This window comes from Eubalaena glacialis, chromosome 2, assembly GCF_028564815.1.
Source record: "Eubalaena glacialis isolate mEubGla1 chromosome 2, mEubGla1.1.hap2.+ XY, whole genome shotgun sequence".
NCBI classification, from domain to species: domain Eukaryota; kingdom Metazoa; phylum Chordata; class Mammalia; order Artiodactyla; family Balaenidae; genus Eubalaena; species Eubalaena glacialis.
In genome coordinates, this window is record NC_083717.1 from 149,174,217 (window position 1) to 149,200,216 (window position 26,000).

A 26,000-nucleotide genomic window follows, 5' to 3' on the forward strand; every position below is an offset into this window, starting at 1 on the left:
AAGCTCGGATCCGGGGCAGTGGCAGTGGGGATGGAGAGAAGGGGGCCAAAACGAAAGGTAGTAAGGAGTTGAAAAGGCAACACTTGGCCACCAATTAAATATGGGGTGAGACGGGGAGAGCTAGAATGACCCTCAGGTGTGTGGCTACAGTGAGATGGAGGAAAAGCAAGTTTGAGGAAGAGATCATAATTCCAGCCCTGTACCTCTTCAGCTTTACTGCCTGAGGGCCATCAAGGTAGAAAGCAACTGTGCACATGAGTCTAACTCAGAAGAGGTAAGGGCCAGAGGTGGATATTAGGAATTCATGGGCTTATTGGCAGTGGAAGGACCACTAAGGCAGCCAACGGTGAGTATGGGAAGTTAGAAGAAAGCCAAGGAAAGGACCCTGAGGAAGGCCGAGTTTCCAGGACAGAGGAGGAGGAATTGGAAAAGAGGTGCTAGGAGAACTGACAGCTGCAGAACTGAGGGAAGAGGGACTTTCACAAAGGGATGGGTCATCATAATCAAAGACCACAGAGAAGTCACCGGCAGTGTCCACTGCATGGGACAGGAGGATGTCATCAGGAGGCAACCTGCGCAGAGCACATCAGAAGAACTCCAGAGGTACAGGCTGGCATTCTGAATGGGGCTGACTTGGAAGGTAATTCTCGAATGAGATACTGTGTTGTGTTTAGGATCCAGGGGAAAAAAACAGAAATTACTTTATAAGGACTCTGTCATGGGAGGAAGAGAGCATTTAGAATTGTTCCCTTTAACCAGGAGGAGTTTACATGGCCTTTCTATACCTTTTTCAATAATGCTCGTTAAGAAAGATTAGCAAACATCCTGCCGGTTCACTCTATTCTTCATCAACTGGTTCAACTGAAGAACCATCATTTCTTTTCACCTAGTCAGTCCCTCAACCTGAAAACAAACTCCAGTCCAAGGGCTCCAGATGTGTATTTCCCCTTGGGTTATAAACAAGTTTTACAATAAAAGATTGTTCTTGTATTTTTCTCTTTTGTTGTCAAGGGATTTTGCCAGTGGAAAGTTCTGTGATGACAAAATGCAAGGTGACTTGGGATTTATGCTCTTATCCTAAGAAATCTACCTAGCAAGGAAGAAAAATGTCTGGTTCCATTCTTAAAGGAGAGACATATTTTCTGATTTTGTATTTTCCTTCTGAAAGAACATTTTTTTCTTACTGAATTTTGCAAAGGATAATAGATTAAACAGAAGTGAGAAGGTAGAATCTCTGAATACGGACCTTTCTATTGAAAAACTAGGCTCTAAGGGTAAAAGTGATATGGAGCAAGTTTGGAGGGGTTGGGGAGGGGTATTTGTTTTGGGGTATGGGTGTGTGTGTGTGTGTGTTTGTGTGTCTGTGTTTGTGTGTGTGTGTGTTCGTGTGTGTGTGTGTTATGTGTGTTTTAACACTGGAAAGACTTGAGCTCTTCTATGGGCTCTGCGGAAGTCAATAGTGAGGAGCTGGCAGAAGAGAGGGAATAACTGGTGCTACAAGATTCCACAGAAGGGAAGGAGTCTGTCTTATATAGAAGGGATTCAAACTAGGGGAAAAGAGGTGAGCATTGCTGTGGCCACATAATGTTACAGGTGCAGACAAACGAAGGCCAGGCCACATGCTGAGCGGGGAAGCAGGGCTACTTCTAGAGGAGAGGGGTGAAGGCTGGGCAAGTAAGGGAGGCAGGAGGGATGAGTGAAAAGATTGACAAGTGCCTACAAGGCCCCCATCAAGGTGGCCATATTTGCTTTCAACTTGCCCCATTTGGTAGAGTAATGCTTTTAAATGCCTTCTGCGTAAACTGAATAAAAACAGAGTGAGAAAACAAAAGAGAGTAAGGAATGGAAAAGACGATATTTACTGTGCAATTAAGAAGAAGGTGGGTGGACTTCTCTGGTGGCACAGTGGTTAAGAATCCGCCTGCCAATGCAAGGGACACTGGTTCGAGCCCTGGGCCGGGAAGATCTCACATGCCGTGGAGGAGCTAAGCCCGTGAGCCACAACTACAGAGCCCATGCTCCGCAACAAGAGAAGCCACTGCAATGAGAAGCCCGCGTACCACAACGAAGACCCAACACAGCCAAAAATAAATAAATAAATTTTTTAAAAAAAGAAGAGGGTGGGCTTATAATTATTTATTCACTTATTTATTCATTCAACAAATATTTACTGGGTGGCTCTTTTGAGCCAGATGTTGGTCTAGATGCTGTTCACAGTCATTGAGAGACAAAAATTCCTGCCTCAGAGAGCACACATTCTCATCCTCTCCAGATATGCCAAGGTAGTCCTAGATCAAATTCCTAAAAAGTGTTAAGTTTTTGCACCAGCTTCCACTGCTTTACAGAACATGCCACGCGACAGCCTCTCTTCCGGATAAAGGGCCGCAGCACAAAGAACAAGTGTGAATCAGCTACGGTGGAGGGCAGGTTGGTTAATACTCATGCAAATTAAAGTGGAAGGACATTTCAGAAAAAGAACGCCATGACTCAGTTCAGGATTTGGCCAGGACTCCAGATTTAACAGTCTCTGAACAAATTAGCGTTTTCTCATAATCCATCTGACACGTTATGTTCAGAATGTGATTTTCCGATTAAGGCGCTAGGCACGAAACTACTTCTGGATAAATCTGCAGACAGACGCTGTAAAGCACATGCAAGGTCCCCCAGGTGTTTGCTGCAGAAGCTGAAAGGGGCAAGGGATGTGGCCATATCCTTTCCAGTCAGGTTTCAGGATAAATAGATTTAAAGGATAGAACTGTAACCAGGATTTGGCCGTCTTGGGAAGGAGCATGGTGTTTGAACAACATCCTTCCCAGACTGAAAGTTGTTCAGACATGGATCGTCATTCCAGGCGCTCGGCACACTGGTTTACACTAGCATCCAAGTGCATAATTGCCAGGAACTGGCCAAATCCACAGAGACACCAGTCACTTCTGAATGCTGAAAAATGTTTGTAATATACCGTAATGAATGTAAGCCTGACTCATTTAATCAGATCTGAGTCCCACACTGGGGATTTCTGCATGGGAGGAAGATGTTTTCTGAAATCTTACTTTTCTCGCCTGCTATCTCCCATTCCAGGAAGAACAGAACTATAATAGGGTTGGCCTTGCCAATTTCTGTTTTATATTTTAGATCATTAATATGGATGCTTATAACATACCTGTTTCCAACTCATTTTGAATTCACTTCGATGTGATGAAAATAATGCTCTTTCTCCTTATTTTAGATTCTATTTTTTTTTTGGACCCTTTTTTCTTTTTCTTTTTAAATTTATTTATTTTTGGCTGTGTTGGATCTTTGTTGCTGCACGCGGGCTTTCTCTAGTTGCGGCGAGCAGTGGTGCGTGGGCTTCTCTTTGCAGTGGCTTCTCTTGTTGCGGAGCACGGGCTCTAGGTGTGCAGGCTTCAGTAGTTGTAGCGCACGGGCTCAATAGTTGTGGCTCGCAGGCTCTAGAGTGCAGGCTCAGTAGTTGTGGCGCACGGACTTAGTAGCTCCGTGGCATGTGGGATCTTCCCAGACCAGGGATCGAACCCGTGTCCCCTGCATTGGCAGGCGGATTCCTAACCACTGGGCCACCAGGAAAGTCCCTATTTTAGATTCTGTTGAAAATGAACTAAGTATTACTGAAAGACAGAAATTTAAGACTCTTCTCCATTCCTGGCAAATTTCTCAAACTGGTTTCCCAGAGAAGATGGGGAAAAGGTGCTAGTGACATTCCCCTGTGAGAAGCTGTCTGATTCAAGGCCTCTCTGGGCTGAAAGCAATTGGGACAGGTGAATAGCCCAGCTTCAGAAGCTGGCCAAACTTTCTCCTAACATGACAATGGAAAATCCAGCCAACTGTTCCAGGCTCTCTTCCCCAGCTTCTTTTTTGTAGAGGCTTGATTCCTCAAGTTCAGAAATCTGACTTCCCAAGGAGTATTCCAGCCCCAGATAACTGATTCATAACCAAACAAACTCACTAGGAAACCCTCTGAGCTCAGAAGTCAATTCATTCATTTTCAAGTAGCGATTCCATTCCACATGCTACAGATGAGGAGATTGCAATTCAGGTCACCTGATTAGGTGATTTGTCCAAGGTCACACAGCTCACTGCAGAACTAGGACTCGAAGCCAGGTCTTTTGACTTCGAGGCCCTCTCCCTTCCTGCTAGAGCACCCCGCCTTCCTGGTGGGAACCCAGCATGCAAGGGCAACCAGAGGTTACAAAACGCCTTCCAAAGACCAGAGGGCACACTGATGGGGTGCAAGCAGGCAACAGGGTAGGACAGGCCGTGTTGAGAAAGCTGGCCGTGGACAGCAGAACCCATGTGACTGAGGGTCAGGAGCCAGAATTCAGGTCCAGGGACAGGGGAAATGGCAAGAGATCATCAGGGCTCCATTCAGAACTAAGATATGATCGAAATAGAAACTGTCTCAGGAAGACAGCAAAAGCCAGATTAGCAAAATTGGGCCCAGGCCACGCCAGGCAGGCCCCTCACCGCAAGTATTAACCTCCAACTGAGTTTCAGAGCCTTTTATTCCTCTCCTTCTATCTCCCTGTGAAAAGAAGAAACCATCTAAAACCAGAGCAGAAACCAGCCTGTAGGTGGAGCCAAGTGGCTGCCAGCCGTGGGGCTGAGAGGAAAAGCAGGGGCAGCAAACTAGGCCGTAGCTGCAACGCCACACTCAGCCTTCGGCGTTCAAAACCCTTTCCTATATATTCTATTTCTTGACTGTTTTAAAATGTGCTGTTGTTCTGTTTTACCTCTGGAAAACTTTCCTAAAGATGGCTGGAGAGAGAATGTCCATGTAACTTACTACCCCACCCTGGACACTTTTGAAAGTAAAAGAGCTGTTAATAATTACATCAGAGCAACCAGCAGTCATAAACCAGGACTAAGGTTTAAACCGGACATGAGGTCACCCCAGCTTGAGACTAAGCACTCGGGACTCAGACATACCTGAGCACAGCTGGCAGAGGGTGAGATAACCTTGTCAGGATTGCTTCCCGGAGAGGCCAGAGGACTCCTGGGAAGAAACTCACCCTAAAGGAAGAGAAAGTCAAAGTACACAAACTGGGTTCCATGACATCAAGACAGAGCCAGACGAGAGGGACAATTCTCAGTACTGCCCAGTGTTGGCCACCCCCAACACCCTGTGACCCAAGTTCCACGGCTGTAAACAGCCAGTGAAACTAAAAAGAGCTATTTCATTAAAATCTCCAGGGGACACTGAAGATGCAAGTGTTAGCAAAATCCTGTGCCAGCAATTTCAGCAGCGACAGAGAGGGTGCAGTTGGCACTGCAGATGGGTGGGACGCCAGTGGTCAGCGGTGGTCCCAGCACCTTCGGTGGGTGTCAGCATAGTTGCCGCTCCAGGTTTGGGCAGTGACCCGACAAGCAAGGGGCAGCAGGAGCGCCAAAGACAGCGGGTGCCTTGCTCTTGCCTTTCCGAGTATACGGGAGGTCATCCATGAGTACGCCCTGAACTAGCATGAGGAATAAAGAGGGGCTGCAATTTCATAGAGTAGAGAGACTAGGAACCAGAGAAATATTATTTCATGAAGGATGGTTATTGTGACTTTAATTTTAGCCCCAAGCTGGGGATGCCTGGGAAACTTAAATAATATTTCTCCCATCACAGTGCGAGGTGCTCACTGATGAGGCCTAAATTTGGGAAGCTTCCTAAATTGAGAGCCACTCTGTTCATATCAGTAGTTTTATGGTCTAAAGTAGGCATGTACCCTCAAAATATAGACACTGCAATGATATGGACATTTATAAAATAATGCATAAAATATTTACACACAATAACATAGTACAAAAACATTTTCCAAAAATTCCTAAAAATTATGGAACTTTTGCTACCTCTTAAAGAATGGCATCTACTGATTCTCTCTGATAGCCAACTGATTAGTGTTAGTCTCTTGACAATTTGAAATTAGCACCCACTGAATGGCTAAAATGAAAAAGACAGGCAATACTAAATGTTGGCCAAAATGTTGACTTAGAATTCTAACACAGCCCGTGGGAGTGTGAATTGGTACAACCTCTCTGGAAAACTGGCCGTACTGACGAAGGATGAACATATGCACTTCCACTCCTAGTATATACTCAACAGCATTATGTACATACGTTTACCAAAAGACGTGGACAAGGATAGTTTTAGCAGCACTATTCATAATAGCCCAGCCCTGGAAACTACCCAGTGCCTATCAACAGTAGATGAGATGAATAAATTATAGCACATTCATACAACAGAACACTGCCATGAGAATGAACAAGTACAACCCCACACAACAGCATGAATGAATCTCACAAACACAAAGTTGGGCAACAGAAGCCAGACACAAAAGATTCCATTTATAATCAACTTGTAAGCAAGCAAAATTAAGCAATGGTTTCAGGAATCAAACCAGAGCTAACCTTCGGGGTGGCTAGTGGACGAAGGAGACTTCTGGGGGCTGGTAATGTTCCATTACTTGATCTGGGTGCTGGATACACGAGGATGCAATTTTATCAAGCTTATCATTGATCACTTTGGTATATTCTACCAGTCAAACTAGTCACTAAGGCCAGCCCATATTTAAGAGGAGTATTATACTCCACCTCGTGACAGAGCATGGCAAAGTCACAGGACAGAAGAGTCTGTGGAATGAGCGAAGTTGTTACATCCATTCCCACTATAAAATACAATAGCATTTTAAAATTTAAATAATATTTTAAATATATTTTACAATCTACTCCAGTTATCCAGTGCAAATTAGAACTCATCATCATTCTGGGGTAAAACAGAGACCTTAGGACGGTAAAGAAGAAAATAAGAATACCAGCAACTAAAGCACACAAGACAAGGAAGGATGCCCCAGTTGGGGTCACATGCATTCCCTGGACCATTAACTGTGACCAGAGGAATAGGGTACATTTATGGATCAGTCCCAGTCACATGCCCCACAAGACTGCATGAAATGAGACAGGAGCAATTCACCAAAGGAAGAAGCAATTGGAAAACAACATATGCCTACTGCAGATGTTATATACTGTAACCGATGGTCAGCACAAGAGAAATTTTTAAACTTGGCATGTCAAGAATGGGGAGGTATGATCTCTCCAAGTTGCAGTCACCTCTAAGATTCCAGTGTTCTCTCCCTAACACACATGTCAAATCCATTAGCATTAATATTAAAATATTTTTAAAATATGGATCTATTTGTAAAACATACATCCAAGTACAACCTCTGATGGCAATGTTTCATTTCTCTTTGAGCACCTCTAAAGATACTCATCTGTCTATGAACATATGTTAACACTTTTCCCTCTGATGGTTTGGATATATCCTCCACATTGTTTTGACCACACACATTTCTGTTAACAGCCGTGAGTCACACACCAAAAAATTAACTGAAGACTACAGGTGTGGCAGGCTGAACTTCAGCCCCCACTCCTCCTCTCCAGGGAGAATCTTGGGGATTAGAGAGAAACTAGGTTACTATGATGCCATTTAACCAGATAGTTCAGCCATAGCCCTTGTCAGTTTATGTGGGACCCCCATAATGAAGGGACCAAGCAGAGCAGAGGAGAATGTTTTAGCATAATAAGGCCAGGATTCTTCCTTTGCAAGAAACAGAGTTAAAATCATGTTACTAGAAGAAATATACATTTCTCTCATAGACTATATCACAGGGGTGGGCGAACTTTTTCTGTAAAGGACCAGAGAGTAAATATTGTAGGTTTTGCAGTACATACAGTCCCTGCTGCAACTACTCAGCTCTACCACTGTAATGCAAAAGTAGCCACAGATAATACTTAAACAATCAGGGGGCTTCCCTGGTGGCACAGTGGTTAAGAATCCTCCTGCCAATGCAGGGGACACGGGTTCAAGCCCTGGTCTGGAAGATCCCACATGCCGCGGAGCAACTAAACCCCTGCACCCCAACTACCGAGCCTGTGCTCTAGAGCCCGCAAGCCACAACTACTGAGCCCTCGTGCCACAACTACCGAAGCCCACGCGCCTAGAGCCCGTGCTCCGCAACAAGAGAAGCCACCTCAATGAGAAGCCCGTGCACAGCAACGAAGACCCAATGTAGCCAAAAATTAATTAATTAATTAATTTTTAAAAAATACTTAAACAATGAGTGTGGCTGTCTTCTAATAAAACTTTATTTATAAAAACAGGCCTGTGAGATTTGGTCCATGAGCCATAGCTTGCCAAACCCTGGACTAGACAAAAAAGAAAAAAAAAGAAAACCCTATATCACAGAGGTGAGATGTATTTGTCTCTGGGTAGAGAGAAAGCCTAGACCGGCCCTGCTGGTGGAGAGAACAAACAGAAATTGTAATGCTCCCAGTTTACTCCAGCCCTCCACCTTCTACCCTCTTCCTACCATGGGACTGGAGCTCATCCTCCCCTCTCTGCAGAATCAGCAGGAGCTAGAACAGACTGAGACTATGTTCACATCCAGCTGAGGCCAGAGGTGGCAGAATTTGTACCATACTCGAAGGCGCTGGGATTTCATTAATTCCAAGGCGGGGAGGTATGTTCTGAGGAAATGGAAGGGACGTCTGATATTGAAGATTAAAGAAATTTGTGGAGACAACACTGGGAGAAGTGGAAAGAAGGAGAGAGTTAGGGAATGAGGGAGTATCAAACATCCTGAAGCCCACCCAGAGAGTACGTACCTGGAGCTCAGATCCCAGTCTTTCCTTGGACCCTCTCTCAGTGTTTCAGAAAAGAGGCTCTTAAGCCTCCCACAAGGCCCTGCTTCATTGCCTACCTCTCTCAGCCTCACTCAATCAGCTTCTCCCATACTGGCCTCCCTGCTGTTCCTTGAACACACCTAGAACGTTCCCACCCCAGGGGCTTTGCGTCTCCTTACTCTTCAGGCAGACTGAAAACTCTTCCTCTAAATATTCAGATGGTTCACTCTCTCTCTTCATTTGGGTGTTTCTCAAGTGACAGCTCAAAGATGCCTTCCCTGACTTTTCTATCTAGAATAGCATCCTCATCAGACTCCACTTGTTTTAATTTTTCTTCACAGCACATATCACTACCTGACAGTCTCCCCCAGCAGCATGTGAGCCCCATAAAGGCAGGGACTTTGTTTAGTTCACTCAGATATTCCTTGCACCTTGAATAGTACCTAGGACACAGATGATGCTCAATAAATATTTTCTGAATAAATTAATGAATCAAGTTCAATGATGATTGGACCTGTCTGATGGCTAATTTTATGTGCAAACTTAGCTGGGCTATGGTGCCCAGATAGTTGCTCAAAATGTATTCTAGATGTTTCTGTGAGGGTGTTTTTGGAAGAGATTAACATTCCAGTTGGTGGACTTTGAGGAAAGCAGACTCCCCTCTATAATGTGGGTGGTCCTGATTGAATCAATTGAAGGCCTGAACAAAAAGGCAAGCGGGCATTTTGGAGCAGATGGCCTTTGGACTTCACCCGCAATATCAGGTAGTCCTGGTTCTACAGGAGATTGCATTTGAACTCCAACTACAACTTTTTCCTGAGTCTCCAGCCCCCCCTGGTCTCCCCTATCAGCTTTTGACTTGCCAAGCTTAAACTAAATCTCTTCATGTACATATCCTATTGGTTCTTTTCTCTGGAGAACCCTGACTAATACAGTCTCTAAGTCAAACTGTGCTATCTTCTTTACTAAAGAATTCTTCCCATTAGCTCTCTACCCACTGGTTTCCACAACATGAGTCGGGGAGCTGAAAGCTCTGCATATTTTTGTCAGATCTGCAGGTAATATTGCTCCAGGTGACCTTCTTCCCCATGGCCAACTAAATGGGGACTGGAAAATGGGGGAGAAAATAATGAAACACATTTTCTAAAGATTATAGCCAATTACTTAGAAACTGGCACTTAAAACCATCTGGAGACTTTATCTCCTCTTCATAACATACTATTTCATTGATATTTCATTAACAGGAAGGCTGATCTACATCCTAACCTGTATATATCCTGGAATGGTAAGGAACATAAAATATCAGACATACTAGGTATGTTTATATTCTGGATTTTTGGCGGTTCCCATAGTATTTATATGACTAGATATGACCACAATTATAAAGTCTACAGCATGTGGTGTGTTTTCACAAGATGTTCCAGGTCAATGCTTCCCACCATGCCCTTAAAAAATAAAAAATAATTTTAAAAAACAAACAAAATTCCCTACCCTGGTACCACTTCGGATCCTGCCACGAGAAAGTACCGCTTTCCAACATCCCCACAGCGCTGGGGCGGCCTTTAGAAGATATCGTTCCACCCCTCTCCCCGCCCCACCCCAACCGGGGGGAGGAGGGCGCCCTCCCAGCCAATCAACACTCAGCAGGGCCCTCCTCCGGCGCGTGTTTCAAAGGCCCCCTAGGAACCAATGAGCAGTTAGAGGCCGAGCCAGGGCAACGGAGTAAGAAACAGGGAGAGTGTCCGATTGGTTCCAAGAAGAAGCCTCGCCCCACCTCACAGAAGGATGTACCAATGAGCTGAGCGGAGGGGCAGACGGCGCGGGGCGGAGGCTGAGACGCTGTTGCTGCCCGAGGGAGGAGGAGGCCGGTCTGGATGTTGGGCGGCCAGTTATGAAGCCGGTGAGTGGGGCCGGGGATTGGAGGAACCGAGCCGCAGGGATGGGAGCGGTCCCGAGGCCATTTATTGAGCCCGGGGACAGCCCCAGCCTGGTCGCGACACGACTCGCGCAGTAACCGTCCAGGGAAGGGGAGGTGGCGCTTCCCGGGACCTGCGAGAAGGATGGCAGCGAAGGAACAGGGTCGGAGGCGGGCGAGGGGAAGACGGACATTCGCTGTGCGCCTATTGTGGGCTGTGAGCTGTCGCATGCGGGGTCTCCTAAGCCTCACGACAGCCCTGCCAGAGACGGCTGAGCCCCGTTTTACGAAGGAACTGAGGCATAGAGAGCTTGAGTGTCTCCGTGCATCATTCAGCCTGATACCCCAGCCCCAAAGCATATCCTGGGATGCCCTGGGCCTCCTGGGGAGCAGTCCTCTCCGCGGACGGGGAAAACTTCCTGAAAGATGATTAACACCCCCCGCTTGTGGGTGTGTCACCACGGCCACCATCCCACGGGGCCACCTGGCACTGCGTCCCTTTCCCTGGAGTTAAGAATCTCTGGGCTTGGGGAAGCGGAAACATCCAACTCTGTTAGGATTTGTAAAGCTGGCTGGGAAAGCCTGAGTGAATGGGCCACACAAACTGAAACTCTTGAATCATCAAAACTGCCTTAAAGGAAAAGAAAGAAAAAACAGGCTTAAAGAGCTGAAGCCCCACCTGACTCACATCACCTACCACCAGAGCTGACAACCTGTTGAAGGGGCTCCATTTGAGTTGAGTTGATAATAACAATACGGATAGATCAAAGCAACTCAAATCCATGGCCTAAATTGGCTCTGTAAAGTGATCTGGTAGTTACAAACAAGACCATTATAGAATAGAATATAGCTTCAGAGCTAGAAAAGACATTAGGCGGTTACACTTGCTAATCCCCATATTTCCATGTGGAGGGACATCAGCTGTCCTTCACTCCTGGCCTCTTTCTACACTTGTCCCCAGAAGGGGAAGAGTGAGTGATCTGATCTCTGAGTTTGGGAGGAACTGAACACAAGTAGCTCAACCCTTCCTTCCCTTCTCTTTGCAGAGAGTACCACCTGGGGTGCTCTCTGCCACAGGGGAGCCGTGGGTTATCCATCACTGCCTGTGCCTGGGTGGATAAGTCCAATTCTGGAGTGAAGAATTGACAAGCCCACTTGACCTCAGCTTTAAAGCCACATCCTCCATCCTCCATCTGACACGCAGTAATAAAACTGATATATTGATCTCCATTTGCCTCTCCATTGTCTCATCCCTCAGTTGGTTCCAACTAGGAAGTAGAAGAAAGGTGTGTTTTTTATTGGTCCTATAACACATCTTCCATGTAGCAATGCTTCCCACGTGATTTTCAGGTTTAGATCAGCACACAAAGTTCATCTCAGTCTCTCTAGTCCAGTGATTCACAAAGTTAGGGACATGTTATTCTACCTATACTCCCCACTCACCCACCAACCAAATTGCTAGGCTGTGTGGGGGTTATTTATTGAGAAATGGGGTAGAGAAAACTACTTCTTTAGCTTCCTCTTTTCTGCTCTGATGTCACAGTTCCTGGATACAGTCAGCTCTCAGTGTCCGTGGATGCGGACGACCAACTGTCCCATGTTGGTCCGTTTTATGTAAGGGACTTGAGCATCTGGGGATTTTGGAACCCGCGGTGGGGGGAGAGGTCCTGGAACCAACCAATCCCCACCCCCCCACGGACACCAAGGGACTATACTGTACAAAGCCCTTTCTCTTTTTGCCTTAATTGCCTTAACTTCTCTATCTGCTTAAAAACCTCCTGCTCATCCGTCAAAACCCAACTAATGGGTCTGTCCTCTGTGAAGCTTTCTCCAGCTCCCTAAGCAGTCAGTCACTCCCTTGTCTGCTCTGAAGGGCATAGTGCCATTTTAGCACTTCTAACTTTTTTGAATCTATTTACACATTGTCTCTCCAATTATACTGAAGGCAGGCTATTTATTTTATGGATCTTTGCATCTCCAGAGCTTTGGCGAATGAAGGTGTCCAAGAAATGTTTGTGAATGAATGAATGAATAAATCTCCTCACTTTATAGTTTTGGAAAACTGAGATCCAGTAGAAACTGACATCGCTTGTCCAAGTTTATACAGTAAGTGACAGAGGCAAGACCAGAAGACAGGTTTCTTGGTTCCCAATCCAACACTCTTTTCCACTACATCGGGCTGTAATTATTAATAGGACAGTAAACAGCAATAGCTTATTATTGATATCGCTGATCTCTCTGATATTCCAGGTTGAGTAAATTGCAAATATGCATCAGTTTGTCTTTAAGCAAGGATCAGCTATACTAAAACTATATGTAAATATTCTTTACAGTTATTTAACATAACTGATTTCTTTTGAAGCCTAGTTCAGTGCAAACAAGTGAGTTTGACTCATCAGACGAAGAGCCTATTGAAGATGAACAGACTCCAATTCAGATATCATGGTATGTTAACCTTTCTGATCAATGATGAGCAAAAATATTTGATGGGTACATAATAATCTTTGTAGAATTTAGTCTACATATTGAAAATGATTCTCTTCTGCTGATTATATAATTCTTATCTTTCTTATCTATGGTAGAATAAAGCTTTTTTGGGGGGGTAGGGGGAGTGGTGGGAGTTCCTTCCTTATACATTGAGAAAACCATAGTAGAAACAAGGAGTTAAGATTGCAATGATCTCCCATTTAGTACCAAAACCTTCTTATTCTTTTACGACAAAAGAATAGCGTACCAAACGTAGGATGAGATATCCTATGTTATCATTTATTCCAGTCCTAGAACTACTTGCCACAATAATGCATCTATCAGCAGCCCCTGTTTAAGATAAAAGCCACATCACCATAGATACAATAACAAAAACAAATGTTTTTATATAAAATCAACTTCTGAATTTTGGCAGTGACTTACGGTTACAGCAGGTTCTCTACAATCCCTGTAAGTGTAATAATCTCTCTCTTTAAGCACTGACCCTGCTGTAGGAAGAGAAAAAAAGTGTTGTCCCTGTAGTTCTTCTGTTCTGCCATCAAATAGCAATTAACTTTCATTTCCCCTTCTAAGCCCCCTTCGAACTCAAAAACTCATCTAATTTTCAAAGTCAGGTGGTATTTATACAATGCCCCATATTTTCCTCTAAATTCATCTTCTGTTTTGCAGACAAGGTGAACCTCTGCCCGCTTTGTCCCCAAGTACTGCAAATTGGGAATAGGATTTCTTGAAATTATTTCATTTTAACCAAAATCCATTACAACAAAGAATAGGTAGCCTGTGGGTTTTATTCTATGAAATTGTGTCTGTTTAAGGAAGTCCTATAAAGAAATCTTAAAATAGTAATTTTGAATGAATGCTGGAGATGAAATTGTCAGATGGTCATTTTCCAGCTTATTTCCTAAGGTTACTAACACAAAATATCTCAGGTAACAAACCACAGGGTAACTTAAGTACACTTTATACTAGCTGTAAGCAACCTAGGCATTACTATCTTTAAGTTAGTTTAAGTTAGCTTGCCACTTTTAAGACTTAAATTGCAACAAAGCAAATGATAAGTTCCTATTTTAAAACTCCTAGTCTTTCTAAGCCTTTTTGTGACCAATACATTGATATTTAACTATGAATTTTTGTTTTGTGACTGCTGTAAAACTTTAAAACACCTTCATTTAGTGGCAGGCACACACGTTTGTATAAATGTCCATCTATAACTTTAAATTGAACTAAACTTGATAACGTTTTATTCCTTTCAGGCTACCCCTGTCACAAGTGAATTGTTCTCAATTTCTTGGTTTATGTGCTCTTCCAGGTAGGTGACACTATTGATATATTAGAAATTATTTTTTATATAATTCTCTGTACTGAGCAGTAAGAGAATTTCACAGACTATCAGCATTAGAACTCAGTTCTGGAAACCCTCTTGGTGGGCTGTAGATAAAGGCACATAGACCCACTCTTCAACCCTTCCACATCCACATTCACAGTTCTGCATTTCTGATTTACCTATCTTAATAAAATGTAACACAAGGGTACAATGTGAGGCTAAGGACTACAGCCAGGTACTTGTTACAGAAAGGACACAGAATAAAGAATCCTTGGATTAAGAGTTCCTTCAGCTGGGATCTATGAATCCCTGGAATTATATTCCTAAGAATATAAGAAATTTAAATTCCCATTCAGAATGGAATTGAAGCATATAAATGATCACGTGTAATGACTTTCTACAGTAGCTATATATGTGTTTAATATACTTGTTATTTATGACCAGAAACTGACTCTTTCACTTGCCTTGTTACTACTTACAGGTTGTAAATTTAAAGATGTTAGAAGAAATATCCAAAAAGATACAGGTAGGTATAATATGACAGAACCATCTTAATAGGTTCTTAAAAAATAATACTAAAAATCTCTTTGTCAAAAAGAACAAACGGTAGTCTCTTCTGAAATTTCCAAAAAAATTTGGTATTTCATAAAGTTTCAAGCTATAGACTTATTCTAATATGTGAAGAGGTATTTGTGAAGGGCAAAGAAGACTCATCATTTACTAAACATAGTGTTGCTTTTCACTGATTGTTGTAGTTCTATACATAAAAACTGCATTTGTGTTATAATGTATAAGTTGGAGGGGGAAAAGTATGTAAATAGAAAGCTGACATTGCACTGCCCAGATCTTTGAACATACTGTTCTTTGCAGACTTGACTGTGATACTGGAAATTAAGCCTGAGCTGGGAACCCAGAGGTAGTATTGAAATTGTCCATCCCACATAGAAAATTTACAGAACCAGTGTCTAGGTGGAAAAGATGGAATAGGGTCTGATCTCTACATGCCCAAGGGTGTTCTTAGCCTCAAGTCTAATAATCCTACAAATATCCTGATAATCTGTCCCAATTTGGAATTTATATATTGTATGATACTAACAAATTTAGACTTTCAAAATATTTTATTCTGGTTGGCCTGGAATATCTCAAGCCTAATAGTCCTACCAATGTCCTTATGATAAACCAATACACAAATGTATATATTGTTTGATTCTGACCACTATAGATTTTATAAATCTTAAAATTCTGTCCTAGTTATCCTAGAATATCAATTTGCTAATATACTTTCTTTAATTTACCTACCAGAAAAGACTTAAAAGACTAATAGATTAGTTGACCCTTGCAGTATTTGTAAAGATTTTCTGCTCTAGAGATACCCACCATGGTAGGAATTTCCATTTGGAGAACATTCAGTTATGAGCAAAATATCATTTAAATCATTGGTTCAAGAACCAATCTTGCACATTTTGGAAAGCCCTATTCAGTCTCTTCTGTAAAAGGAGTTTCCAATTTTTTACCAAACCTCTTTTTTCTTCCAATGAAATCTTAAATGGAATCCAATATACAAAATAGATGACAGTGTCTGAAGGGGGAGACCTAGACTCTCCCGGCAGCACTTCCTGTGTCCGTCCTCAGAGTCCTTTCTGGGAAAGTTGAAATCTACTATATAATAGAAATTATTCAATGCGTGCAAGAGGCAAATAGGAAATTACCTACTCTCTTAAAAATGGTTACGGATGTCAACTGCAAGTTAAACCCTTTTACAAGTACAAAAACATAATAGTATTATCTAGAGCAGCACTGTCCAACAGAAACATATTGGGAGCCACAAATAGAAGCCATATATATACTTCTGACATTTTCTAGGGGCCACATTAAAAAAGTAAAAACAGGTAAAATTAACTTTAGTAACATACTTGATTTAACCTCATATAGGCTAAATAGTATCGTTTCAATGGGTTTTAAGTATAAAACAAATTATTGAGATAGGAGTTTTTTGGTACTTGGTCTTTGAAATCAGATACGTATTTTACATTTACAATACATCTCAGTTTGGACTAGCCATATTTCAAGTACAGGTTTAGAGTTTCATGATAAAAAGTACTTTGTACTTAAATAGCTAAATGTCCTAGGATTTAGTGGGTGGGGAGAGAAAAAGGGGAATCAGATGAGTCAGAATTATTCATTATGAACCAAATGCTCTGTAGTGAATATTGCCCTAAGGAAGCTCCAGTGAACAGAATGGCCTGCAGTACTCTCGCTTGGTTCATATCATTATACTGAAATTCGCTAAGTCACATAATTTTCATACAGCTAATGCTTTATTTCCTAGAAACCTAGTCCATAAAATTAAATACATAATGGTGTGGTACAGTGCAAATATAGGTGACAATACAAGAGCTCTGGCACCATGGCTATGCTGGAGATTTTATATACAGTGCTTAGGGTAAAACAAAATAACAGAGACTTGTACACAGCAAACACCATTGATTTGGTGAGAAGAAAATGGGAAAAAATGTGCTATCATTCCTTCTTATTTTGAAATATTAGGTGTTTTACAGTTTATTTTAAAGCAGTATTTATTGTAAAAAACAATATTTTTTTCAAAACAGCAATATAATGGATGTCTTAAAATCCAGTAAAAAACATTTTGACTTATAAAGTCAGGTTTCATTTTAATAACCTTTTGGTTCAGATGTTTCTAATTACTATTTTGTGCTTAGTGACTTGGTTTTTACCCTAGTTTGAAGACAGATCAGTATTGTTTTAGATTATCAATGAGCACTTCAAAGGTTATCGTTTGTTTGGCTTAAGGAACTTAACTCCATATTTTCCCTCCTGACTGTATTTAAATTTGTAATGTTTTGTCCATGTGTGTCCTTGTGTATCTTGGTCTATTGGCAGAAGAACTAAAGAGCTATGGCATACAAGACATATTTGTTTTCTGCACCAGAGGGGAACTGTCAAAATATAGAGTTCCAAACCTTGTGGACCTCTACCATCAGTGTGGAATTATCACTCATCATCATCCGATTCCATTTGGAGGGACTCCTGACATAGCCAGCTGCTGTGACATAATGGAGGAGCTTGAAATCTGCCTTAAAAATAACCGAAAAACCTTAATACAGTATGTTTTCCTTTTCTCCATATATTACATGAAAAATGTCCCAAAATGATTTCTCAAATTATTGCATCCTTATGCAGTTATTACCTACCTTATAGTTTGTTGCAAGGATCAAAAGGAGATAGTACATGAAAAGTACTAGCACCATGCCTGACACAGAGCAAGCACTCAGATATTTGCCATTATTACTTTTGAAGAGTAAGGACAATAAATGAGTAGATTAGGAAATTTTTAGGATAGGGTAACAGGCTTTTTTTTTTTTCTTTCTTTCCTTTTGTCTTAGACCTTTACTCATAATTTTGGGACCTTCTCCTTCCCAAAAAGGTGAGGGCATCATTCTTGTTTTGTAACACCATACCTACTGGTCGGCCTTTCGGTTGTTTAGTTTCTTCCAACAGCAAGAAAGTCCATTTTTTAAAAATTAGCAGCAAAGGAATTATCCCTAAGCAATGAGCAATCCTAAAAACAGGACTTGAAAATTATATTTGATGATATGAATTTGCTACCTGAAGGAGGGACTCTCATCGTTTGTCAGTGGCTGTAAATAAGCTGCTGGTATGAAAGTTTAAAACAAAAGAAAATGGATTAAGGGGAAAAAATGAGGAGAAAAGAAAAAAGTAGCTTGGAGAAAGGAAGAAGAAAGTGACAATCAGCAGTAGACAGTAGCATTGGAAAGACTCTAAGTGGTGCCATGGAAAGGAACATTAGTTACACCAGAAGTGAGACCCACAGAGCAGAGGGGAGCCGGCCACAAGGAGAAAACTATAGACTTATTCTAATATGTGAGGAGGTATTTGTGAAGAGCAAAGAGAACTCATCATTTACTAAACATAGGTCTTTGTGCTTATTGGGTTCTTTTTGTTTTTTTGGTTTTTGGGGTGTTTTTTTGTTTGTTTGTTTTTTGCATCCTAATCTTCTTAATCCTTTCTGGAGCAAGATGGAGCATTAAGTAGTGTAATACCTCAAAAGCTCTAAGGTCATTGCTTTGAGCTAGAAAGTATACAGACTATACCAAATAACTGAGTAGTCTCAGGCACCTAAGAAAAGGGAAAGCCCAGCCAGCTTCTCTCTCCTTAGACCAAGAGCCCCAGGGCTTCATGCCAGTAGCTCATGTTCTGAAAGCAAACCAACCAGTACAAGGGTCTTTGGGGACACGTATCTGTTTGTGACCAAACTAAACTCTGATATAGAGAACTATCACCTGCAAAGTAGGGGAAAAAGAACTAGAAGCCATCTTACATCCTACAGTTTACAAATTTTATACAAACACATCATCTCTCATCTAGTACTAACTGTAGAAGCAAAATTTTAGAATAAATACAGTTGCCTGTGCTAAATTTTCTGATAAATCTAAGTAAAATAGCATTAGGTGGTTAGATGGAGCTAGTGAAAAATATTTTACAATTTTTGAACCCATTTTCAAACCAATTCTGAGATTTTTTTTTTTTTCAAACGAATCTTTGAAAGCAGGCTCTACTGAAAGATTACTAGAGATCAAACTAGCTCAGTTTAGAAAAGCTGAACAAAATCTACTGTAGCAAGTTCTAGCAAACCAAATGCTCTGGTGTTTGAATACAAACAGAATGGAAAGGTGGATGGGCAATCTTGCATATGTCAAATGCTTCAGGCTCCCATAAAATAAAGCATCTGATGACTGGAAATTTTCATCGTCCTAGAGCTTTCAAAGGTGTTCCTACAGTGACTAATGTTTGTTTGGACAAAGACGATTTTCTATCCTTTCTACTATCTTTGGGTGCCCACACTGCTAGACAGCTCTAGAGTTTATCCCTCAGAAACAGGGTCTGGTACTTTTTTTTCCCTGTTCTGTTGTGTGTCCTCCCTGGACATTTTTGTTCCTTTATAAAGTCAGTGAACATTGCTCGCCTATTTTGTTACATCATTTCCTGCGGCTGTTGTAACAAAGGACCACAAACTGGGTCGCTTAAAAAACAGAAGTTTATTCCCACCCAGTTCTAGTGGCTAGAAGTCCAAAATCAAGGTGTCAGCAGGGCTATCTTCAGTCAGAAACCCTGGATAGAGTCCTTCCTCACTTCTTCCTAGCTTCTGGTGGTGGCCGGCAATCCTTGGCATTCTTTGGCTTATGGCTGCATCACTCCCCTCTGCCTCTGTCATCACATGATTCTCCCTGTGTGTCTGTGTTTTCATATGGTGTTTCCTATTATAAGGACACCAGTCATATTGGATTAGGACCCACCCTAATGACCTCATCTTAACTTGATTATATCTGCAAAGACCCTATTTTCAAATAAGGTCACATGCACAGTACCAGCGATTAGGTACATATCTTTTGGGGGGGGGCACAGTTCAACCCATAACACCTACTGTGTATGAAACATTGTGAATATAAAATACACACTCTAGACACAGTCCCCACCCTCAAGGAACCCACAGCCAACGACACTATCATGTAAGTGTAATAATACTCAAAACAGGTGTATACGAGGCAGGATGGCAGTGGTTTCTATGGGGGCACAGAGGCATTTCAGAAGTTGAAATTTGAGCTAGGTTTTGAAGGATGAGTAGGAATCAAACAGGGGAGGAAAGATAAAGCTAGCAAGATATAAAGTGGTAATCTTTTTTTTTTTTTTTTTTTTTGGCTGCGTTGGGTCTTCGTTGCTGCGCGCGGGCTTTCTGTAGTTGTGGTGAGCGGGGGCTACTCTTCGTTGTGGTGCGCGGGCTTCTCATTGCAGTGGCTTCTCTTGTTGCGGAGCACGGGCTCTAGAGCACAGGCTCAGTAGTTGTGGCGCACGGGCTTAGTTGCTCCGCGCCACGTGGGATCTTCCCAGACCAGGGATCGAACCTACGTCCCCTGCATTGGCAGGCGGATTCTCAACCACTGCACCACCAGGGAAGTCCCAAATGTGGTACATCTTAATCTTGAAGAAAGCCACTAAAATGTTCTACGTCTCTCTACCTTTATACAGTAGAGCCTCATCTCTGAAACAGGCCTACAGCTGGGACACTTTGTAGAAAGCAAGTTCATCAGTTATCCAGGGGTCAGTACCTGTTTGGTCCTCTGTTTCACATCCTATCACAAGACATGTATCTACAGCTCCATCTACAAATACACCACAGTAACTGATGCTGATAATGAGTTGTCAGCACTGAATTAGGATCAGTACACCCTATGAGAAAGGAAGTATGGAATACACTTTTTTAGGATCTTTGAAACTGATTAAAGTGAATGGTTTTATTGCTTAAGAATCAGTCCTTGTTTTTCTAGAAAATCCAGTTATACGGAACTGCTCATTTCTTCACAATGCTACATAATAGCAGCTAACATTCATTTACTTCTTACTCTGTGCCAAGCTCTGTTGTGAGATTTACAAATGTTATCTCATTCAGTCCTCACTGTGACATAGGTACTGTTGCTGGCCCCATCTTACAGGTGAAAAGGCTGAGGCCCAGAGAGGTTAAATAACTTAGGTTCACACATCTAATAAGTGACAGATTCAGGATTCAACCCCAGGTGGTGCAGCTCCAGAGCCCAGGCTTTAAACCTCTAGGATACACTGCCTCTTTACTCTTTCTAGATGAATGAAGAATTATCATACGGACCTGTCCCATAACCACTAAGGTTTTGTTTAGAGAAAAATTAAGTGGCAGTTGGTAAAAGTAGTATGATTTCTATCAATTTAGTAACATGTTCCACTCCTCAGATGTTTAAAGAGGTCAATAAAAAGGCCCTGCCTTCTTTGTCCCTTATAGGTGTACGGAATACCTCCCAACAAACAAATAAGCACACTTTGCTCTTGATTGATTTATTCGAAAATATTTATTAATCTCTGGGTACAAGGCACTGTGCTGGCATTAGAGTAGAAATAGAAGGCAGAAAGAGCAAGTCTCTGGTTGTAATTGTTGGGATGGAATGAAAATGTACAAACTTCAACACTGTACTTCCCTTTCAGCTGTTATGGAGGACTTGGGAGATCTTGTCTTGGTAAGAAATATATTTCTATTATTCAGTTTGTTTTTTTTTACCTCGAAGTACGAAAACTCGTGTTTCTGGGCCATATGCTCACTTTGTATGAAAATGAGACGAAACACAATATATGTCTGCTAAGACCCAAAGGATTATTTAAGGACCTAAATTTGGTGTTCCCTAGAAAGCCTGGGTGGGAGTCAGAGGTATTTTCAGCATTGTTTTGGAGGATTCTACAAAACATAATTTACAGGTCTTAGCACCTGCATTCTTGTGTTTTGTTTTGTTTTCTAATGTTCTCCCTTTGCAGGTGTTAAGATATTGACAGTAACTTCTAAATAATATCCATGGGTAACATAAGCATAAAAACAAAGTTATATATGTTAACTTTAAACTTTTAAAAAATATATTGGGGGGGAAAAAAACAGCTAATGAAATACCACAGTGGGAGTAAGAGTTATTCCTTTTACTGTTGGACAATATCAAAATTACAAAGTTTTGTGTTTTAAAGACATTATCAAAATGAAAAGACAACCCACAGAATGGGAAAAAAAATACTTGCAAAACCATACATCTGAAAAAGGACTTACCCAGACTATATAAAGAACTCTTACAACTCAATAGTAAAAAGACAATTAAAAAATTTTAAAATGGGCAAAGGATATGAATAGACATTTCTCCAAACAAAATATACAAATGACCAATAAGCGCATGGAAGAATGCTCAACATCTTAGTCCTCAGAGAAATGCAAATCAAAACCACAGTGAGATACCACCTAACACCCATTAGGATGGCTGTTACCCAAAACATGGAGAACAAGCTTTGGAGAGGATGTAGAGAAACTGGGACCTAAATACACCGCTGGTGGGAGTGAAAAAGGTGCAGCTGCTTCGGAAAACAGCCAGGCAGTACTTCCTCAAACAGTTACACACAGAGTGACCATACGACCCAGCCATTTCACTCCTAGCCATACACCCCAAAGAAATGAAAACAGGTCCAGACAAAACCTGTGCACTAACACTTAGAGCCACATTATTCATAATAGCCAAAAAATGGAAACAACCTAAATGTCCATCAGCTGACAAATGGATAAACAAAATGTGTAGCCATACAATGGAATATTATTCACCCATAAAAAGGAATGAGGTACTGATACGTGCCACAATGTGTACGAACCTTAAACACATTATGCTAAGTGAAAGAAGCTAGTCGCAAAAGACCACGTATGATTCCATATATATGAAATGTCTAGAACAGGCAAATCCATAAGGACAGAAAGTAAATTAGTGGTTGCTTAGGGGAGGGGTGATGGGTGATAGAGGGATGATAACAAAAGTATACAGGGTTTCTTTCTGAGGTGATGAAAATGTTCTAAAACTGACTGTGGTGATGGCTGCATTTAACTGTGAATACACTAAAATCCACTAAATTGTGCACTTTAAACGAATGAATTGTATGTGAATTATAATAACTCAATAAAGCTGTTTAAAAAAAAATGAAGCCAGCATTAAATTTTAATTCAACCACAGTCATTTAAAATCATAATTTGTCAAAAACATATACTAAAAGGCCTCAGTCTTTTAATTCATTTCCCAAACTCAGTCTTCTCTACCAACAGAAGTCTGAATTAAGTATAAGCATATCATTAATTTATAATATACTATAAGAATATATATTACACGTAGTATACAATTTTTGTCTCATGTTCTATTTAGTAGCCGCTTGTCTCCTCCTATACCTGTCTGACACAGTGTCACCGCAGCAAGCCATCGACAGCCTGAGGGAGCTGAGAGGGTCTGGAGCAATACAGACCATAAAGGTAAGGCGGGTGACCGTTCTTGTGAGGCTGTGGTCGGGGGCAGACCGTCACAGTGTTACACCTCATCCAAAGGGTAATGAAAATCCAAAGCATTCTATTTTTCATGTATCACCTGTTTATATTTTGATTTTTTTTTAATTTACATTTAAATATAACCTGGACGTCTGAAAAAGTTCAGTTTTTCAAACAAAATAATGAAAAATTTGAACTTTCCAGTTTACTCTTCCAAGATCCACTACTGTTCAGTGTTTGCCCATTCTGTTTTGGGAATGGATCCTCTCACCTGGAAAAGTGAGGCAGTTACTATAACCTTGGTAGTTTCCTGGGTATATTTTTGACCAAAAAGATCTCATGAAGATCCTATTACTGTATCACCAAAACATTTAACAAAGATAGATGAATGACTATAATGGAAAAAAATGTAAAACCATGCTAATTACCCTTTGCTGTGGATAACCTAAGTGACATCATTCACATTTACTTTCTCTTTAACAGCAAAACACTGCAGTAGCAAAGCCCCAAGGATATTATTGATTTGTAGATCTGTAAAGCTAACTTGCCTTCCTTTCCCAATTACCCAGTCTCAACTTTAGGACTAAGTCTGAGGAGCGGGTTCTGAAAACAGAGAAGAAGCTCCTTTATTATCTGTTTTTAACAAATGATGCTTCAAATTCAACATGTTCCCAAGTGTCTCTTTGACACAAAACAAAATACATGGTCAGACATATGTATATGCATGTTTTACATCTTTAATCATAGAGAGAATTAAGCCCACATTAATATGGGCTGTCAATTTATCACCTCGGCATTCTGGGGCAAACGTGCTTTTTCCATCTCTGTGCTGATGTAAGTTAGCAGTATGCAATTTCAATTTCTGAACAGTAATACAAAATGAGATTATTGGCAGAGTGAGAATATCCTCTGGGCAGCTATTAAAACTCCAAATGAATTATTTATTTAAAGATTTTATTTTGCTTATCTGTTAAGATTAGTGATTTTATTTTAATATTATCTACTATGAAAATTGTTCCAAATGGATTTTATCATCACAAAAAGCAGAAAACTAAGGCTTCTGTAAATTAAGAAATAGATTTTCTTGAATACGCTGCTGTTAATTGCTGCAGAAAGTGCCCTCTCCCCTGTACTTACTCCCCAGGGGAAAATGCATTAGCAAAAAGAGTATCTTCGTATGTTTTTAATCTTATTATGCATTAGCAAAAAGAGTATCTTCGTGTGTTTTTAATCTTATTTCCTCCTGCCAGTAAAGGGAGAAAGGATTTTAAAGATTTATAAAACGTTGTTATTTCATGCTACCTCGTAATTTTTAGAGATTTTTAAAACAAGCTTTTCACACTATATGTAGCTTTATTGAAAGATAAAACTTCCTCAAGATATAAATACCTCCTTACGCAAAAGGATGTAGAACTGTTATCAAGTATTTTTTTGATTTTTGATTCCCGATTCTGACTAGTGTGACTACTCTGGTAATTAGCTTTCTACAATGTATTTCAATGTATCTTTACTTTTTTCAGCAATATAATTATCTTCATGAGTTCCGGGACAAACTAGCTGCACACCTATTATCAAGAGATTCACTATCAAGATCTGTATCTAGATAAAAGAATTTCAAATAGCATATATATATGACGATGGCAGAAATTTGAGTTCTCTAACATTTGTAATGAAATGAAACTACTATTGTTATCAAATTGAATGTAATGAACGTAGATGTATATGTGCAGATATTCTTAAAGCTTTTATTGACAAATTTCATTGTGTCTCTTTCATCTCTTATAGGAGATAGAAAAACTGCTATACAATTTTCCTTTTAAAAATGCACTAGCTGCTCTGATGTATTTTACCTGGAGGCAATGCTGAAAAAAGCATATGGAAAAATATATATATATTTTTTTACCACACTCTTACCTCATATTATCGGTAACTACTGGGTAGCATATGACATAGTAATACATATGAAAATTGGTATGAGTAGCCATGCTAAAATTATTTAAATAACTCTTACTTCTCTATTCCTTTGAAAATTTCTCCCACTGTTTTCTCTACTTCATAGACATACAGAATTGTGAGGGATCCTATGAATCATCTCGTCACCTCCCTCCCAATACCAGATCATCCCAGCAGGTGTTTATCCAGCATTTGCTGGAATTTTCCAAGATGAGGAATTCATTGGTTCAGACAGCTGCTCTGTTTTTACAGCATTCATTTTTTCACCCTAGGAACTACACAGAATGAATTTAATCCCTCCTCCAAATTTATTTTATAAAAGCACTTATCTACAGATTAAGTCTCCAGTTCTCACACTCCTTCACTTCACTCTATGCTACTGAACATGTCTTTTTGTCTTTAAATTCCATGTTGAGCTACCGAAAGTAGTCATTTGTAGACAAGGATCATACAGTGACTCAAAGTTAAGAGACCTCAGTGGTTTCACTGCTGCAGAGTGCCATGGCTCTCTTGGCTACTGGAAGTCACAAAGGTGACCAACAGTCAGAGGCACTTCCACACGAGACAAAGCAAATTTCACTACATCAACCCTTAATTTTAAATAATCATATAATTACCAAAAGTCTTACTCTCTCACTCTTCTTGCTCTGATGGACTACTTTAATTTCATTAGAGGATAAAACAATTACTAGTGCTGTTTGGGAACTTCAGACCAGAGAGCCAGCATGTACCATAATATAAAATCA

At 40.9% G+C, this 26,000-nt stretch overlaps 1 protein-coding gene across 1 annotated transcript; it reads left to right on the forward strand.

Annotated features, from left to right (window-relative positions):
- The first annotated feature begins 10,507 nt into the window (after positions 1 to 10,507).
- CDKN3 (cyclin dependent kinase inhibitor 3) lies at positions 10,508 to 24,955 on the forward strand. The gene is made up of 8 exons (XM_061182579.1): positions 10,508 to 10,579; positions 12,957 to 13,039; positions 14,335 to 14,390; positions 14,887 to 14,931; positions 17,307 to 17,529; positions 21,456 to 21,487; positions 23,186 to 23,289; positions 24,822 to 24,955. The coding sequence occupies exons 1-8, from the start codon at positions 10,571 to 10,573 to the stop codon at positions 24,906 to 24,908; spliced, it is 639 nt and encodes a 212-aa protein (XP_061038562.1). The 5' UTR covers positions 10,508 to 10,570; the 3' UTR covers positions 24,909 to 24,955.
- The last annotated feature ends 1,045 nt before the right edge of the window (positions 24,956 to 26,000 follow it).

What these genes read in the sequence shown, in the direction of transcription:
- CDKN3 (XM_061182579.1), top strand. An exon ending in AAATATCCAAAAAGATACAG is followed by an intron (nt 14,932 to 17,306) that starts GTAGGTATAATA and finishes GTCTATTGGCAG; the next exon opens with AAGAACTAAAGAGCTATGGC. An exon ending in GAGCAATACAGACCATAAAG is followed by an intron (nt 23,290 to 24,821) that starts GTAAGGCGGGTG and finishes TACTTTTTTCAG; the next exon opens with CAATATAATTATCTTCATGA.